The sequence below is a fragment of the Diorhabda carinulata genome, chromosome 6 (assembly GCF_026250575.1).
Source record: "Diorhabda carinulata isolate Delta chromosome 6, icDioCari1.1, whole genome shotgun sequence".
Classification (NCBI taxonomy): Eukaryota; Metazoa; Arthropoda; class Insecta; order Coleoptera; family Chrysomelidae; genus Diorhabda; species Diorhabda carinulata.
The window spans coordinates 17830082-17849378 of NC_079465.1; the positions used below are offsets into that span (position 1 = coordinate 17830082).

At 34.6% G+C, this 19297-nt stretch overlaps 2 protein-coding genes across 8 annotated transcripts in view; one reads left to right on the forward strand and one right to left on the reverse strand.

The window, feature by feature from the left end:
* Positions 1 to 19297, reverse strand: part of LOC130895714 (complexin) — a 552249-nt gene that overhangs the window by 380642 nt on the left and 152310 nt on the right. The window lies entirely within an intron of this gene.
* Positions 11450 to 19029, forward strand: LOC130895758 (uncharacterized). The gene is made up of 2 exons (XM_057803301.1): positions 11450 to 17352; positions 18852 to 19029. The coding sequence occupies exons 1-2, from the start codon at positions 16517 to 16519 to the stop codon at positions 19027 to 19029; spliced, it is 1014 nt and encodes a 337-aa protein (XP_057659284.1). The 5' UTR covers positions 11450 to 16516.

Genomic DNA, 19297 nt, shown 5'->3' on the forward strand with positions numbered 1-19297 from the left:
CAATTTCAAAAACAACAGCTAACAAATCACTGATCAAAACAACCTTTCAACGGCCTGAACAACCAAAAATCCATATCCGCAAAATTTACAAATATACTGCACGAATAACTTAATTCTTGAACAGTTAACTTGATGTTGCTCAAACCTTCCAAGGAGAAGCAACTTTGCTCTTACAAGCAACATAATTCTGCAACCACTTATACAACGTCTGGCAAATTTCCAAAATGCTCGAGTCCTGTAGAACAAGACCAAGACTAAAAATAAAATAAACCAAACATTCAATTTGTTTGAATTAAAATAGTACAATAAAAAGACAAATTAAACTAAACCAAATAACTTCAATTTCGGGAACCCAGTATGTCACAGTATATATAAAAAACTACAAAAGAGATATGGAATTCTAGCAATATCCGTCGTGGTTTCGCCCGCGGTTTATTGAACCTCGCGTAATATAGGGATAATTGAATGAGAAATGACACGTATTCTATGCATTAATTCAATTTGAAAAAGTTATGAAGAAAAGACACATTATCATTTAAAAATTGCACACATTTATTATTTATACAATAAACAATATAACAAATACATACATACATTTCATTAACATAAAGATATTAAATATATGATTTATTATTAAAGTAACAATGATTACTAAAACGCAAAACAAAATATTGTATCATATATAATTTATGTCAATACTTCTCTATAAACCACATTAGTTGTTTGCCATATACTGCTAAAATAAATAAACTTGAGAATATATTCGTGAATTACTTTCTGCCGATTCAGAAAATAGTTCACATGAAAACAAAACATGTTTCCAAGGTTTCAAGTGTGCCATATGCATTGTTGAACACTGCATATGGTCTTTATGTGCGACAAATTTAAGGCAATGTCTGTGCCAAATCGCATAGAACAAGCCAAAAGACTTAAGTTATGCTTAAACTGTCTTCGAAGTAGCCACAAAACTAACCAATGCAGATTGGATGCTCCATGTAAAACATGTCGGGATAAACATAATACTCTTTTACTCATAGAAAACAAAAATCAAGCAAATCAAAATATAAATCAAGAAAATGTTTCCCTAACTACAAGTTCAGAATATTTTCAAATTCTGTTATCCACTGTAGTAGTAGATGTTTTAGACAGTTATGGTGCTTATGTACCTGTCTTCCTTTATAACTGAGTCTCTTCACTCGAAACTAAATATTCCAAAGCAAACAATAAATTTTGTTGATTCTGGTTTGAACAGTGCCGTCTAATGTGAAATTAGCACATTAGAAACAATATTTCTAATGTGAAATATTGTTTAAAATTCAAATCTCAACATAACAATTTTATGACGGACTTGTCTTGTTTTATATTGCCAGAGATAACTGGAAACTTGCCTACATTTTACATTGATAAGCAAAAGGTATCGATACCTAAAGATATCAATTTGGCTGACAAAAACTTCCATAAACCCGGACCAATGCTGATAGGTGCTGATATTTTTTTTGAATATTTTATGTCCAAACCAATTGAAGTTAAATGCAAATGGTTCTGTTTTGCAAGAAACTCAGTTTGAGTGGTTGGTTTCAGGTAAAATACAAGGCTTTCAATTTCTAATAATATAATTTGTAATTTTGTTAAAAATGAAGGTGATTTATCTATCCAAGATCAGTTATCAAAATTCATTGAAATAGAAAGTGTTTGAACTGCCAGTCCTTGGTCCAAAGAGGAAATGTACTGTGAAACTCATTTTAATGACACAACAAGAACTCCAGAAAGTCTTTTTGTTGTATCGAGTCCATTAGAAGGAAACACGAAAATATTAGGTGCATCTTTAGATTTAGCCAAAAGAAGATTTAAATCGCTTGAGTAAAAATTCTCAAAAGATTATCAATTTTTAAGAATGTACAAGGATTTTATCCTCGAATATGAAAAGCCCAGTCATATGTAAAATATAGGTGAAGTATCTGAAGTGAATCATGAGGATGCCTATTATTCACCGCACCATGGGATTTTACGTATACATAGTACGACAACGAAATTAAGAACAGTCTTTGACGCTTTGGCGCGACCTACAAGTGGAGTTTCTTCTAATGAACTTCATGATTTAGTGTCAATATTATTACGCATTAGACAATATAAATACGTTGTTACTGCGGACATTGAGAATATGTACCGTCAGGTCTTGGTGTCAAAAGATCAGCATAAAATGCAAAGAATTCTATGGCGAGAAAACGAAAATAAAGTACTAAATATCTGTGAACTTTCCACGGTAACTTATGGTACTACAAATGCACCATTTTTAGCTATTAGGTGTTTAGTAGAGTTAGGTAAACTCTGTGAAAGAGAATTCCCGATTATTTCAAACATTATTCTTCATGACTTCTATGTCGATGACCTTTTGACAAGTTTCGATGACATTCACTTGCAGCAGAAAGTTGTATTAAATTATGTGAAATTCTTGGATCAGGCTGCTTTCCACTTCGAAAGTGGCGATCAAACTTTCCAGACATAATACTTGATTTGAAAGTAGGTAAACTTGTATATCGTGGATGAATAAAACGGATGAATTAATATTTCATATTGATGTTGAGATGAAGGGTGAATGTTTAACAAAAAGAGTTATGCTTTCATGCATATCCAATGGGTCTACTTGGCCCTTGCATTCTAACTGCCAAAGTAATGTTACAACAATTTTGGAAGGAAAATCTAGCTTGGGACAGTCCAATTTCCCATTCCCATTCCAAAAATTCTTTAAATTATTTAAAAATTTAGCAATATGTTATTTGTGATAATTCGACACAAATAGAATTACACGCGTTTTCAGATGCTTCTGAGGTAGCATATGGTGCAGCTGAGTATGTCAGATCATAAAAACTGCTATGGTGAAACATTCTGTCATTTGCTTATCTCTAAAGTTGAGGTTGCCCCAATTAAATCACTAACAATTCCTCGGTTAGAATTATGTGCAGCCCATCTTCTGGCTAAACTTGTTGATAAGGTTACTACTTCTTTGAGGCTTAATTTCAATTCTGTAACATTATGGTCTGACTCCACAATAGTGTTGGGTTGGATTAAAACTCCAGTTCATTTGTTAAAACCATTCGTTCGCATTCGAATTACTGAAATACAGGAGTTAACTGATATCAGTTCATGGCGTTATGTTCCAAATTCAGAAAATCCTGCAGACATTTGATCAGAGGCTCTTATCCTAGTAGTTTGAATAATTCGAATATATGGTGGCAGAGTCCATCTTGGCTCAAAGAGAGCCCTGACCTTTGTCCAAAAGCGATAAGACGTCTATTCCTCTTCCAGAAATAAAAACGACTTTGGTAGCGGTGTCTGAATTTAAATTTCCATTCGAAAGGTTTTCTAATTTGAATCGATTGAGGAGGTGTATGGTTTTCATCTTAAGATTTGTAAAAAGTTGCTCAAGTAATAAAGAAAATCGAACGTTTGGTGTATTTACAACAACAGAATTAGATAACTCATTGAAGTTGCTCGTAAAACTATCTCAAATATCTTCTTCTAATGAAGAGTATAATGATCTAAAAGCTGGAAGTGAAATTGACAAAAAAAGTGAACTTTTATCTTTAAACCCGTTTAAGGACACGAGCGGTATACTTAGAGTTGGAGGTCGTTTGCAGAATTCAAATTTTCATTTCAATAAAAAACATCCAATGATTTTTTCTTCAAAACATCATCTCGCAAAACTTATTTTTGAACAAGAGCATAAAAATTTATTGCATGCAGGACTATTACAGATTATGCTGGACATTTTCATGTACTTAATAAAAAGGAACGTGGCTCAAAAATCATGAAAGGTTATTATATGAAACGCTTTATTAATCGACAGACAGTCGAGTGATGGAAAACCATGTCAAATTTATTCAGACCACGGTACAAATTTTATTGGTGCAAATAGAAACTTGAAAGAACTCTATGATTTTCTCACTGAAAATGAAAGTTTAATTAGTGATTCTATGAACAATCAAGGCATACGCTGAAACTTTAATCCTGTTCAAGCTTCACATTTTGGTGGATTATGGGAGGCTGGGGTTAAGGCAATGAAATATCACTTGAAACGTGTTTCTGGTAAATCTAACTTTACCGTTGAAGAGTTCACGACATTGTTCGGTCAGATAGAGGCCATATTAAACTTCTGTCCTCTTTGTCTGCTATCTACTAACACTTTAGATCCTTCTCTTTTGACCCCAGCTCACTTCATCATTGGTCGTCCACTGACTTCAATCCTGGAACCCGATATGATTTTAGAAAAGGAATGCAGATTATCCAGATACCAAAAAATCGAAAATGCTCGACAACACTGGATGAGATGGTATAAGGAATACATTTCTGAACTTCATCAACGATCTAAATGGAAGACGAACAATGGAGAGTTGGCAGAAGGTATATTGGTGCTTATAAAGGATGACAAACTTCTACCTCTTATCTGGAAATTGGGACGCGTAACCAAATTAACCCGTTAATCAGAGATCAGAGATTTTACCAAACTGTGCCCTTTTCCGTAAGACGAAATAAACGTATGTGCTTAGGTTTAAGTGAATGTTATATACTCTGTTAAAAACTGGTGCTTTCAAGGCCGCGGGTATATTACGACTCCTGTTACGATTTCTAAATTTTATATGTTAGATAATGGAAGGTGAGCCCGGCAAAACTGCGACTACGAGGGTCTAGAAGAAACACAGCGAGAACCAGCGGCATTCAATATACATACCGCAAGAGTTGCAGACGTTAAAATTGTAAGAACCCGTTTAATGTCTATAAATATATTTCACATACATATAAAAGTACAAAAATAATAAATGTAAAGAAAGTTTGTGCGTTTCCGAAGTACAATAGTGTATTATTATTATAAAAGAAGCAATAAAACAAACACCGACACCTAAGCAACATCTTTTTTTATAGATATAGATAATACGTAAATATTTCTACTCGAAGATAATATGACAGAATATCTTATAAATAATATTATTTATAAAAAGAAGTTGGTAAGTTTATGTCGTAAAATGTTTATAACAACAAAATTAACGCAAGCTGTGAGCAGTGAAAACGTTACAACGTGTTCCCTTTAAAATGCATGAGCATGCGTTATATTTGTCTTAATCATCCTGATTTCTCTCATCGCTTTTATTTTGTTATTTTCCAAATCTAAACCCTTCTAGTTCTAGTCCTTGAAACTCGAACCGTTTTCATATTTCATTCAGTTGAACAACATTTCATCTTAGTTTACAGAGCCATTTTGAGTTTATTAAAAGATAAGGAAGAAGAGAAATCCTTCTCGCTTAATAGTTTTCAGTAATCGGAAAAATCAATCGAAAGGTCTCAGATCTATTGATTAGAAAACTTTCATACAAAGCACCCCGCCTTTTTATAATAGTTATCAGTAATTCAATTCATTTGCGTATAATCTATTTTAGAACATATTGTAAAAAATAATGTCGGAATTGGATTTCAATCTAATATAAGTCACGCAATCACTCTCTCATTAAAATTTTGACGATATAATGAGATTGAACATTCAGAAACTTCAACGATCTACTCATGTTAACCCCTTAGGATACGTCAACTGTGATTGAAATGAGACACATAGTAGTTAATTCGAAAACAGCAGTAATCAATCGCGATTTAAACGATAATGGGGTGAATCCATCGATCCCGTCTTCTCTACATCAAAATATAGTAAAGCTAAATTAGGGTGTGTTCAAATGAACGAATATCTCGATCGAACCTTCAAAACTCAACAATTATCAAGTTTAACCATTAGTGGGAGAAGGGGATTAAGTAAATACGGTCTAAGAGGTTTTCTATCAAGCTATAAACGTCACTTATTGTCCCTGTATTGACTGATTTAACGATCAAGTTCTCTAGATAGTTCATTCAAAATATTGACATGATATATAAGAACAAATGTAGAAAAAAAAATAATAAAATTTTTCAGAATATTCATGATATACAGGGAAAATCGGATACCAGCACATCGCTGTTTACTATTACGAATGTTTCTTTAACATCCCATTCAATAGCTGATCATTTCATAATGAATTGCACCATTGCATTGCTTATAATATTGAAATTGTTTTATAAAAATACTGGTTCTGTTTGTAAAATTAATCTTGCTCTTCCAAGGCAGCTAATTTGATTATCAATAGAAACAATGGAACTTATTTTTTCCACTTATTCCTTATATTTGTTAATTCTTACTAATGTAAGACTTGTGGCAGAGTTCCTTTTTCATCGGGCCTTTCTTCCATTAATCTTTCAATTTCTTTGGGTTCTTTGTTTGTGGTAGTACCTCGTGTAGTTTTTTCTCTCTGTTCTCAGTAATTTTTTCAATTTCTTCCATCCAGATCTTCTTCTATATATTCTGATTGTTTGATTGTATAGTAATTTCATGCAATGGTTCAGTTAATTAACCACCCAAATTGTGTGATTTGAACCTATTTTCACTAAGGTTATATTAATTGAAATGTATGAGTAGATGAATCAGAAAAAATAAGATACCAGGAAGTCAAACGATTTTACCTTGTGGACGCCAGCCGCATATTTGTAAACTTTAATGTTATAAAATTCACTATCCAATGAAAACCCTTTCAGTGATACTAAATATATGTTTTTCGTTTTATCTTGATTTGAAGTTGCATAACAGTTAAAATACCCCTTACTACCTTACCAACTATACTACCGGAAGCGAGCTCGATAATCTAGTTATCGTCGTTAGAAATGGTAAACACAATGTTAAATTCAATTCTTCAGATCTTCTAACACACAATTATTTTATATAGATATTGTCATCAAACAAGCTCTTTTCAGTAGCAAAATAACACAACATTGGAAAGTTGTGAGTGGACTGGACAATTCGTAGACTGACACATAGGTCGATATGATTTTCAGTTCGCCGTAACTTTCAAAAGACACGTGTATACATCCGAAAGCTGTCCTACTATTAGTTTATAAGTTATAGCATTTTTAGTGAAGAAACTCTTGTTAGTTTCTAAAAATGAATAATAAGTAATTACGTATGATAATAAAGCATTGCTTTGTGGTATTAATCCGAGGATAATTTCCGGATAATCAAGCATTGAAAAATGGTTTGTTAAGCTTGAGGACGCGGTGGACGCCCCAAAGAAGCTGTCACCAACAAATTATTAGAAAAGTTCACAATATTATTTCAGATAACTTTGAAGTGAGGCTATTTGGAATAGTTGAATCAAAGTCAAGTGTTGGACACATCGTGAATGAATATTTGGGTATATGAAAGCTCTTTTCAAATTGGGTGCCGGGCGATTTAGTTATAGACCAAAAACGACAACAAATGTATTATTTTGAACAGGATTTGGAGCTATTCAATCGCAATAAAACCAAATTTTTCGTCGAGATTTGATAAAATATGAAACTGGGCTGCAACATTTCAATCCAATCGACAGTTAGCCGAGTGGATTTTACATGATGTACCGACTTCAAAGCGTTATTAGACCGTGTGAAGGACAAAATCACTGAAAAGACAGTGCCTTGTGTTATAAATAAAAAAAAAAACGATAAATACGGTTTCGAATGACTTCCACATCCACCTCATTCTCCAGACCCCTCCTCCAGTGCCTTTTTTCTAATATATCTCAAGAAGATGTATGCTACAAGGTACCTTAAAAGTATTATCTTTAATTAGCTACACTCAGAGAATATTCTTGGGGAAAGATGTTGAAGGAAAATGAGAAGAGTGGTTACTGCTATAGTATAATATAATAATAACAACGCCTGGGTAAGATCTAATTTTAGGAACTATATTAAAGAACAATCAATCGGAAATAAACTACCAAAAAGTACCGAATGAGGTTGGTTGGTAGAATGGAGGAGACATACGAAATGGTAGCAAAAGATCTGATTCTAGATGCTATCCTAGGATGTAAGGAGCATGACTAAATTTGAATTATTTAAAAATTCAGTATAAACAAAATTGCTGGCTCGAACAAAAATATTTACTATTGATTTCATACTTTACGATTTCTAATTAACGTAACATTATGGAGCTACAAAACATGTCAAGCAAAAAATCTTTGGAATCATAAAGTAGCTTGAAATTGTTGATCTCAAAACCGTGGATGGATGTTTTTGTCAATTATTATTATGGAAAACTGAAAGTACACATAGGATGTAGCTTTAAAATACGAGTAATACGAGTATGTTAATATATTATTTTGGAGTGAATCTAGATCAACATTTTTGGAAATTTAACATAAATAGAAGTATCAGCATATTATGTTTTTTCATGAAGAATCTAGTGCCCCAAAACTAATTCACATTTCCACACTTTTGCGGAATTTGCGAAATTATTTTTCTAAAGATATTCCCCATTTACTTCGATGCAGTAGTTCTTTTTAATTCTATGAAGTTGATCCTTTCCACTTAATTTATAATAAAAACTTACTAGAATTAGTAACATAAGATTCGGAATTAAAGATTTTTTGAATTTCTGTTTATTACAAAAAAATACAATTCTTCTCTCACAGAAATGGAATTGAACTTAATATTGTTTTAATTTAGCCAATTTTATGAATTTTTGAAAGAGAAAAACATCTAGTTTATCGCCTAACTACTTTTTGCCCACCGACTAACAAAAGATGCTCGGATAGCGATTTTCATCACCTCAAAAAGCTGTTGAAGACTTCTAAAACCGTGCGTATAGACTTTAAGGGTGAATATTTTGAAAAGTGATAAAATTGTTAGTAAAATTGTTCATTTTCGTAAAAAGTGAAGACTACAGATATTGAAGGTGGGGAAATTTTTATTAGCTTCTATCTTACTACCTTCGTGTACCTACTATTCTAATAATTTAGGAGCTAATGTGATAGAAGAATATTTACAGTTAACAAAAATATGTGTGGAACAAAACTTTTTCGTACCTAAATGTTGGACATTTAATTAAATATGTTTTAAGATATTTAAAATGATTTTATCGCTGCATATAAATAAAAAGAATCGGGTTCTCGTGTTGGCTATCTGAAATTTATGAGGGGCGGAGTGGGTGCTATTAACGTATTCAAAGCTGACTAAATTAAAGACCAGCAATACTCACTCGACATTTATCAAGCAGTGACGAGAGAAGAGTGTCCTTCAGTTCTCGCTGTCAAATATCCTGGTCCTCTTAGTTATTCCAGGTGGTTGACATGTGCAAATAGGACACTAAGGCTAAACATATCTGAATTTAAACCTTCCGAGGAGCTTAAGACGCTTGTCACCTACAATGTGAGATTATACGCTCCTGCGTGGCTTGAAATCAAAAGGTATCATCAGGGAAATTTGGTCAGTCGTCACGACAGATATCCTAAAGTGTAAGGAAAATAATTGATCCTGTGATTCAGAGAAAGGCTTTCTTTGTCATCTCGAAGATTTGTTAATAGCAATAATGTTAGATGACAGAATCTATGTTCGGCAGTTAGTTTTTCGAAGATTGATAAAAGCTAGAAAGCAATATTCAAAAGGGTATTCAGTGACTTCTTTTCAGCCACCGACCATGAAATTCACTGGTTCAAAGTATATTGAACTTAATGATTGGCCTCGGTGCAAACTTTCACCAGCAATATGTCAAATGAAAGTTTAAAATAACCAATTTGTAACACAGTTTTTCCTAAGATTGTGTTTTCTTTGCCTTATACAAAATATGGGAAGAATAGTAAAACTGGTAACGGGGTCTTGTACAAAAATTTGCGGGGAAGAAAATAGAAATGGTTTCATAAGATCATTATTACTCTCAAGAGTAGGCTGTTTAATTACTAACTGAGATACGTAAATGTAAATGTGTTATGACATTGTAAATATACTACACAACCTTCCCTAGAATTGGATGAATGGATGGGTAGGGAGTTGGGAACATTTTCACCATTCCAAGGTATTTCAAATGTAATTTTAGTAAGGTTTATTTATAAAATATAGTTGAAATATCAATTTAATTGCCTAGGGCTTGAGCTAAAGATAACATAAAGAACATGAAACGCTTATTTTTTATCCATATTATAGTTCTGTTGCAATTGGACAGAAAAAAATTTTAGAAATATACAAGGATGTATTGCTATCTAGTTAGCCAAGACCAGTTCCATGCATAAACAAAATATTACATTATCATAGCAACGAACAATAACTTATTAGAAACGTCGGCGTAAAGTTTGTCGTCAAAAAAGTAAACCAGAGTTACGCAATAAATTAAAAGAAAAAATATGTCCACCGAAATTGTGAAAATCGAAGAATTGGAGTATCGAGCCATCATCAAGTACCTGTATTCAAAAGGGTTAAGAGGCAAGCAGATTTACAAAGATATGCATACTATCCTTGGTGATCAATGTCCTTCGTATGCGACCGTGAAAAATTGGCTGCAAGCTTCAAAAAAGGTGAATTTTCCATTGAAGATGATGACCGATCGGGAAGGCCAGTTTCTGTGTCAGTCCCCGAAAATATCGACCGTCGAATTGGTCTAAAACAGATATCTGAAGCACTGAATATTTCATACGAATGCGTTCATCATATAGTTCACGTCAATTTAGACATGAAAAAAATTGCTACAAAATGGATCCCCTAATGTTTGAATGTTGACCAAAAGCGTGCAAGGGTAGAAGCATAGCGTTCGATCTGTGATCGATTTGAAAACGATGTTGACTTCTTAAAAATTGTTACTATGGATGAGACTTGGCTACATTTCTACGATCCAGAAACAAAGCAACAATCAATAGAATGGTGACACTCTGTTTCAAGATCTATGAAGTTTCGTGTCCAGAAATTACTGACGACTCTACGGGAAAAAATTAAAGAGAAAAAACGCGGAAAGCTATCCAAAGGTGTTTTATTTTTGCAGGACAACGCCCCTGCACACAAATCTCATGTTGCCATGCAAAAAATTCGTTATTTAGGGTTTGGATTTGGCTCCGTCCGACTATCATCTCTTTCCTCAACTGAAAAAAAGTTTAAAAGGTGAATTTTTTTCCAACGAGGAGGTAATAAAAGCTGTGGAAGTCTGGTTTGCAGAGCAAAAAGAGACATTTTTTTTTTAAAGGTCTAGAGACGTTGCTGGTTCGCTTTAATAAATGTATCCATTTAATAGGAGAATTTTTCAACATATCCTCGTATCTTAAACATTTTAGAATGTTCTCAATATTTTTACCGTATTTCACGTAACAAACAGCAGATTTTTAGTGGTAATGGAATTTCGAAATATACATATAAAAATAATATTTTTTCCAACCAATGGCTCTGGTTAGTTACTTTGTTCACAAATATATCGATAAAAATTTCTGAGTAATTGTTTTAGAATACACTCTGTCAAATATTATCAATTTGTATCAATTCGAAATTACTCCATATTTTTGGTATATATAATCATATTTCCAACAAAAGTTCAATTTCATATTATATTTCTTTGAAACAAACATATTTTTCACTTATAGGAGAGGGAATATTTTTTTATATTCCAATTTGAAGATATCTGATCTTAAATAGGAGATAAAAAAATGGTCAGAATTCTCCGAGGAAAAATGGAGAAGCGGGGCGGTTAATTTCCTGAAAAAGATGTGGGACCGTATGGCCTTCCGAATCAACCAAAGAGGATTAACAAAATTAAAGTAAATGCTGCAGATTTCAGCTTTATAAACACATTGTATCGTAAAAAAGGAAGATTTTTTGTTGGAATAATGAAATTGAATAAGCGTTTTTCATAAAAGTTTATTGGATTTCGTTTCATTATGTTTTGATATGAAGGATAAATTTCTTTTCTACGTAGATATAAATGGAAATTGACAATTAGGTCAATTTTGTAATTAAAACTAATTTACTGATACAACTGATTTCTCCTTTGATTTGATCAAATTTCGTGCCTATTTGAGCATATTTGGATTTGATCTAAAGAAGATTCTAGGCAGGGTTAAAGCATCTCATATTTCTGATGAAATATGCATTATCCAAATCATCCAAATTGTAATCATATGGCATTTTAGAAAAGAAAAATGATTTTTTAGTAATTTCGTAATCCAATTATGTTTGTTTTGATCACAAACCTCTATACTATATTTACAGATGAGTGCAATGAATATTTATTGCACTAGTGCAATAGAGATCTAAAAAATGTATAATATATTTTATAAGGAATCAATAAAAGCGTTTCTTATAGAGGGAAATCAAACTTATGTATAACGATAAAATTTTCGCTAGTAGAAAAATTATTGTACGCAATTCGACTATAGATTAACACAGTTTTGTCCAGTGAGAAGTACTTTCAGAAACTGTAAGTTCACCTTACTTATATTGTTCTCCAAGTTATCTAAACTTAGTGAATTACACATCATAAACACAGTCAATTCGATTAGTACTTCACCTATAAAAGCAGCAAACCAATTTCGCATGCTACTATTTACAAATAGCGGCCAGGGCCATATTCCAAATTCCGGCCAAATAAAATCAAATTTCAATGATGTCTTCAATCAATAATACACAGTCAGACACTCCTACAACAGTCATCAAAAGCTATTCATCAGCAGTTAACCAAGCTGTTTTTCCAAGCAAACAACAAGCAATCGTTTTTTCCGCTATCAACAATGCCAAATTACAGGACTACCTTATCCCATTAGGATCAATCATTCAACCAAAAAATATTATTTTTTTATCAAGGCTTTCGAACAATCGTGTCTGTATGTACTTGGCAAACAAATCAGTTGTTGACAACTTCATGAACAATTATGGCTCCATAACCGTCAACGGCGAAAAACTAGTAGCTCGTCGACTCATAACTCCGGCTGATAGAATCATACTTTCCAATGTAAGTCCAACCATCCCTCATCAACTGCTAACAGATGAAATATTAAAATTAGGTCTAAATCCAGTTTCTCCCATGACGTTTCTAAAAATCGGTGCAACATTACCTGAGTATAGTCACATCCTAAGCTTCAGAAGACAGATTTACGTAAGCCCCTATACGCAACAGCTTCCAGACTCCATACTGATTGAATTCGAACAAACCAGCTACCGAGTATTCCTCCAAAAAGATGGACTAACATGCTACAAATGCAAAGCTGATGGTCATATAGCCTCACAATGTATCAATAACTCCAGCCAATCAGAACCTAATACATATAGTTCAACATCAAATATTCAACCGCTTTCGACTTCCCAAACTCTTCTTACAACCCAAATCCAAACTCTTCCACCATCTTCGTCAACAAATAACATCAATACACAAAAATTGACTTCTTATCCAACAACAGAAGACTCTTCACTTAATCAAGAGACGCCCGCAACTTCAACGAATATGGAAGCAGAAACGGATGCAACAGATATTCCCAAAATCACAAACAAAAGGCCTATGGAAGACACCCCCACACTCGATAGCGATAATAACATAACGCCCGAAAAATTATTCCCTAAGCCAAAACCAATACTAAAAAAGAATAAATCGAGCAAGAAACAATCAACAATATCCTGCAAAGAGTTCATCGAAAATCATTCGCCACCTTTCATTCTGGACTACGACCAATTAATTGTTCTACTAGATAATGTAACCGGCTCACTCCAACCTGTAAATATAGCTCTAGATTTCACTTCTGACCTCCTTGCGCTTACTACTATGTTATCCGAAGTATATACCTACATAAATGACAAGACAACAAAAATGAGAATCACCAAACTTAAAAAAAAGATATTTACTCATCTTGGCCAAGACTTAATTGACTCTGAATCTGATTCATCTACTAACAACTGATTTGTCACACATAACCCTCTCAAATTAGTCCAAAATTCAACTCAATTCTTCAATGGAACATAGATGGTTTCTACCATCGACTTGGTATGCTACAAGTTATTATTAAAGAATACTCCCCGGATATCATATGCCTTCAAGAATCCAATCTTAAACCAGATAGCAGCTATTCAAACAGTCAATTTCAATTCTTCTCCAAAACTCGTAATAATACCAAACGTGCTAGTGGAGGAGTGGTAACTTTAATAAGCAAATCTTTACAAGCAGGTCACTTCCATGTAAACTCAGATATCGAAGCCCTTGTAGTAAAACTCACCAGCCATAAAACCTCTTACATCTGTAATATATACATTGCTCCCGACTCCACAATAGAATACAAAGACTTAGAAAACTTACTAAATCAGATACCAAGTCCAAGAATCATTATTGGAGATTTTAATGCACATAACATAACCTGGGGCAGTAAATCGACAAACTCAAGAGGTCACATACTAGAGAAACTCATTGCCGACATTCCACTGAATTTTCTGAATGATGGAAGCCATACTAGGTTCAACATATCCACCGGAGAAACTTCTGCTATCGATTTAAGTCTCTGCGACCCAGCACTTTCTGCCAATCTATCATGGGAGGCTCTCTCGTACTCCTATGGAAGCGATCACTTTCCAATTATTATCGAAAATCGCACCTCTCCAGGAAAATGTTCACCAAAATACTCACCTAAATGGAGAATAAATTCTGCAGATGGGACATCCTTCAGTAACCAGATTGAGCTAAACATGGATAGCTGCGATAATACCAATGATGTCCAGAAATGTGTATTGAACTTCAATAAAATCATCTTGGACAGTGCCAGCCAGCACATTGGCCAAACAAAAGATATAAAAGGCCATACTCCAGTCCCCTGGTGGAATCAAGATTGCAAAAAAGCTATCAGGGAAGCAAAAGCAGCGTTGAACAAGTACAGGAAACACAAAACTCTCCAAAATCGCGTAGAGTTGAAAAAATACAAAGCAAAGGCACAACTTGTGATCAAACAATCCAAGAAAAAATTTTGGCAGGAATATGTTTCTGGAATAAACTCCTCCACTCCAATAAATCAAGTCTGGACCAAAATAAGAAAAATGAATGGACATAGTTCAAAAAGCACTATCCGTAGCATTAAACACAATGACCGGTACTACTCATCCACAATAGATATAGCCAATATTTTGGGCCAATCCTACCAACAACAATCGTCAACCTCAAATTTCACACGCGACTTTCTCAATAACAAGGCTCAAATCGAACAAACTCCCATCAGTTTTGAAGATACACTGGATAACCCTTTAAACCTTCCTATTACTATAGAAGAACTTGACAGCTCCTTAAAAAAAATGAAAAATTCGAGCCCAGGTCCAGACAATATTCCAGTCATATTCCTCAAATATCTACCACCTTCAGCAAAACGGCATCTACTGAAGCTTTTCAACAAGATATGGGAAGATAAAGTATTCCCTTCTTTATGGTCTGAAGCTATTATTCTACCATTTTTGAAATCTAAAAAGCCCAAACAAGAAGCCAACTCGTACAGACCTATATCACTAACATGCTCAATGGGAAAACTGCTAGAGAAAAATGTCAACCAAAGACTCATGTGGCATCTCGAAACTTCTAACCTCCTAATCAACGAACAAACTGGTTTTAGACCAAACTGCTCAACTCTTAACAATATTGTGGATTTGGAAAGTGAGATCAACGAGGCTTTTGCCACCAAACAGGTATGCGTAGCCATTTTCTTCGATATCTCAAAAGCATTTGATACCTGTTGGACTCCAAACATTCTGATGCAACTACGAAGATGGAATATCACAGGAAATTGCCTAGCTTTCATCAACAACTTCCTTGCCAACAGAACATTCAAGGTTCGGGTTGACAACGTACTATCTGATGCTTACCGCCAAGCAAATGGAACCCCACAAGGCTCAGTTATCAGCCCTACTTTATTTCTGATTGCCATCAACAACATACTCAATAATCTGAAAAAACCATTGAAAGCAAGAGTCTTCGCAGGTGACCTAGTAGTTTACATAAAAGGAAAAAATATAAATACAATATCTCTATTTATTCAACAATTCATCACAAATCTGGAACTATGGTCACGTCAATCCGGCATCAGGTTCTCTGTTACCAAAACAACAGGTGTGGTATTCAGCAGAAATCGTTCATATACTATCCCAAAATTGAAACTTTATAACCAAAATATCAACTTTAAATCATCAGCTAAATTTCTAGGAATGATCTTTGACCATAAGCTTACCTGGAAAGATCACATAGAGAAGTTAGTCCAAACATGTATGAAGCGGCTTAATATAATGAAAAGTCTAGGAAATATAAATTGGGGATCTGACCAAACAACGCTACTACTTATATATAAAACGCTGGTCTAAAATAGACTACGGCTCCATAGCTTACGCATCTGCCAGAAAAACTGTACTTCGCAAACTCGATGTTATCCATAATACAGCATTAAAAACAGCTTCAGGCTCGTTTACAACATCCCCTAATACCAGCATTCGAAGTCTTCTTGGTGAACCATCATTAAACTACAGACGCTCTATATTGAGCTTGAATTACGCGGCTGCTATATCCACTAATGCTGGAAAACCAGTTTACAATAAGACATTCAACAACATATATAGAGATCTTTTTGATAAAAAACCGCACCTATCAAAGCCATTCTATGCCAGAGTTAGAGATCTTCTTCAGAAATTTAACCTAGAGCTCCCAACAATGTTTCCATCCACTGTCGAACATCCAGCTCCGTGGACAATCTCTACCCCTCGCTGCCATACTAACTTGACCGGGTGTGATAGGGATACAAATCGCCATGAAATCCTTGCAGAACTCAACAGGATACTGCATAACTACATTGACTTCAACATAGTCTACACGGATGCTTCGAAATCGGAGGCAGGAGTGGGTGCTGCAGTAGTGACCGCAACTGAATCTTACAGCATAAAATTCTCCCCTCACACAAGCATATTTACGGCAGAACTCTATGCTATCTTTCATGCCCTCAAAGTAACTACCTCCTTCCCAAATCCCAAAACCCTAATTTTAACTGACTCCTTAAGTAGCATTCAATCCTTGAAACATCTCTATCCCAAGCATCCAATATTACAATCAATCAAATCACTGCTTCACAATATCCAGAACGACAAGAAATCTGTCGATTTCATTTGGATTCCTGCTCACATTGGCATCAGAGGCAACGAAAAAGCGGACCTATGTGCGCGTAACGCAATCGTAAACGTTAATGCTGAACTCATAACAAAGTGCGTGGTGAGTGACGTGAAAACACTTATTCGGGAAAAAGTTCACAACCACTGGCAACAAGACTGGCAGCGATCGCAAGACAAACTTCGCGAATTCAAATCAACAGTGACACTGTGGAAGCATCCAAAAATATCACGCAGAGCACAAGTGACTATTACTAGACTTAGAATAGGGCATTGCAAATTTACGCACACTTATCTTTTCAATAATGACAATGCTCCTATATGTGATTCATGTCAAGAACACTTAACAGTGAAACATGTCCTGATCAATTGCACTAAGTTCGACACGTACGGGCTAAAATATAGACTACCCACAGACTTAAATATACTCTTAGGTGTAAACTGCCCAGTTGATAAATTGTTGGGATTCCTAAAGGACATTAATCTACTAAACAAAATCTAATATTGTATATTGTTGTATACTGATATACACCCCGCTAATCACCTTAAGTGGAAGCGGATTAGCTTGAAATAAAAAAAAAAAATTCGACTATACACACTTGTTACATAAATAACTATTTTGTATGAAGTGCATGAAATGATTTTTTTTTCAGAAGCTTATAGAATGCTAGTTTTCAGCCGAGACCTTGAGTTGAGGCTAAATGTGTCATAAAAACACGAATTTCATACACATAATAAATACATTTCTATACCGGGTGTCCCAATAAGAATGGCTCTCGGCCTTATTTCGGTAACCGTTTATAGTACAGCTTGACATAATAATTGGAACTATTATTGATAAAAGACAATTTTGAGGAGTCAAAAAATGTTGAAATCCGTTCAGCCAACCGGGAGTAATTTATGTTTAAAGGAAAATGCTTAAAATTTACATATCCTCTACTTTATTTATCCTCACCATAAATGAGCTTGTCTTGGTGCCTTTCGCTCAAGCCCTGCCGCTAGTGTCAATGTTGAAGCTAATGAGCCACCACTATTCCTAAGACGATAATCTCTTCTCCTGTCATATGCTGCTAAAGTATCTTCCAATCCTTCTAATCCTGTCCGTTCGCTATTTACCACCACTTCCGTACCCAACAACTCACGAATAACTGTAAATTCAATCCCTCAATTGTTCACACCTCTACTCCAAAATACCAACCTCTCATTGAACTTTCCACTTTCTTTGCCTTCTTCTCCCCTGTGGATAAAAAATATTCCCATAGTAGATACCTCACTAACCATCTACAATAAACACGAATCCCCTAGCGTTCTTGTAGAGAGAGCATTCTTGGAAATTATGCATAAAAATTCCTTCGACCTAATTCTCTATAGGCATGCCTCCAAAGCTGAATCCGGTGTGGGTTGCGCAGTCACTACAAACCACGAACTCTTAAGTTCTTTCCGTTTACCCTCGTCGTGTAGTGTTTACACTGGTGAACTATACAGTATCCACAAGCCTTCAAATATATTTCTTCTCCCCATAAACATATCGCCATATGTATTAACTCTCTTTCATCCATACAGTTCATCTCAACCATATTCACCGACCACATAATAGTCCAAAACATTCATGACATCTACCAAACTCTCATTGCTCTTGATATAACAGTCCCTCTTATCTGGCTTCAATCGCCCACTGGAATTGCTGAAAACGAATGTGCCGATCGCCATGCCAAAGAAGCCACAAAAAATCATCTTGAAATCCCGGTACAGCTGGACAATTATCTGAAGATTACTTTCAAACACCTCACTAAAAAATCTTGGCACGATACATGAAGCAAGAGCACTACAGCACTACATCAAATCCACCCAACTACTTCTCACATTTCCCTAAACTTTCTGAATAGGAGAGAAGCTGTGACAATAAGAAGACTTCGCATCAACCATACGAAACTTACTCACGGCTATTTGATGTCGTCAGAAAGTCGTCCTGTCTGCCGAACTTGTCAAGTTCCTGTGACTGTTAAGCACATCCTCACCGACTGCAGAGAATATTCCACCGCATATCAACATATCAAGATATGAAAACCAACCTCCAGGAGACACTTAACTGCCCGACGGAAATAAGGAAAATCGTGCAGTTCCTTAAAGCCACCAAGCTGTGCAAGAAAATATAATTTAATTTATACATTGTAACAGATTTTATTTTTTGTATGTAACTGTATTTAACTTTAATTTTATTTTTATTTAATTCGAATGTATTTAACTTGTTTTTGTGTGCCAATGACCAGCGCTGTCGAGGCACGTTAAACTGAAATAAAAAAAAAAATTTTTTTTTTCGAAGCTGTACTAT

Bases quoted from the DNA above. Each gene is read 5' to 3' on its own strand.
- LOC130895758 (XM_057803301.1), top strand. From the start codon at position 16,517: ATGTTTCCATCCACTGTCGAACATCCAGCTCCGTGGACAATCTCTACC. The intron at 17,353-18,851 runs GTACGGGCTAAA...CTTTCTGAATAG, and splicing joins AATTGCACTAAGTTCGACAC to GAGAGAAGCTGTGACAATAA.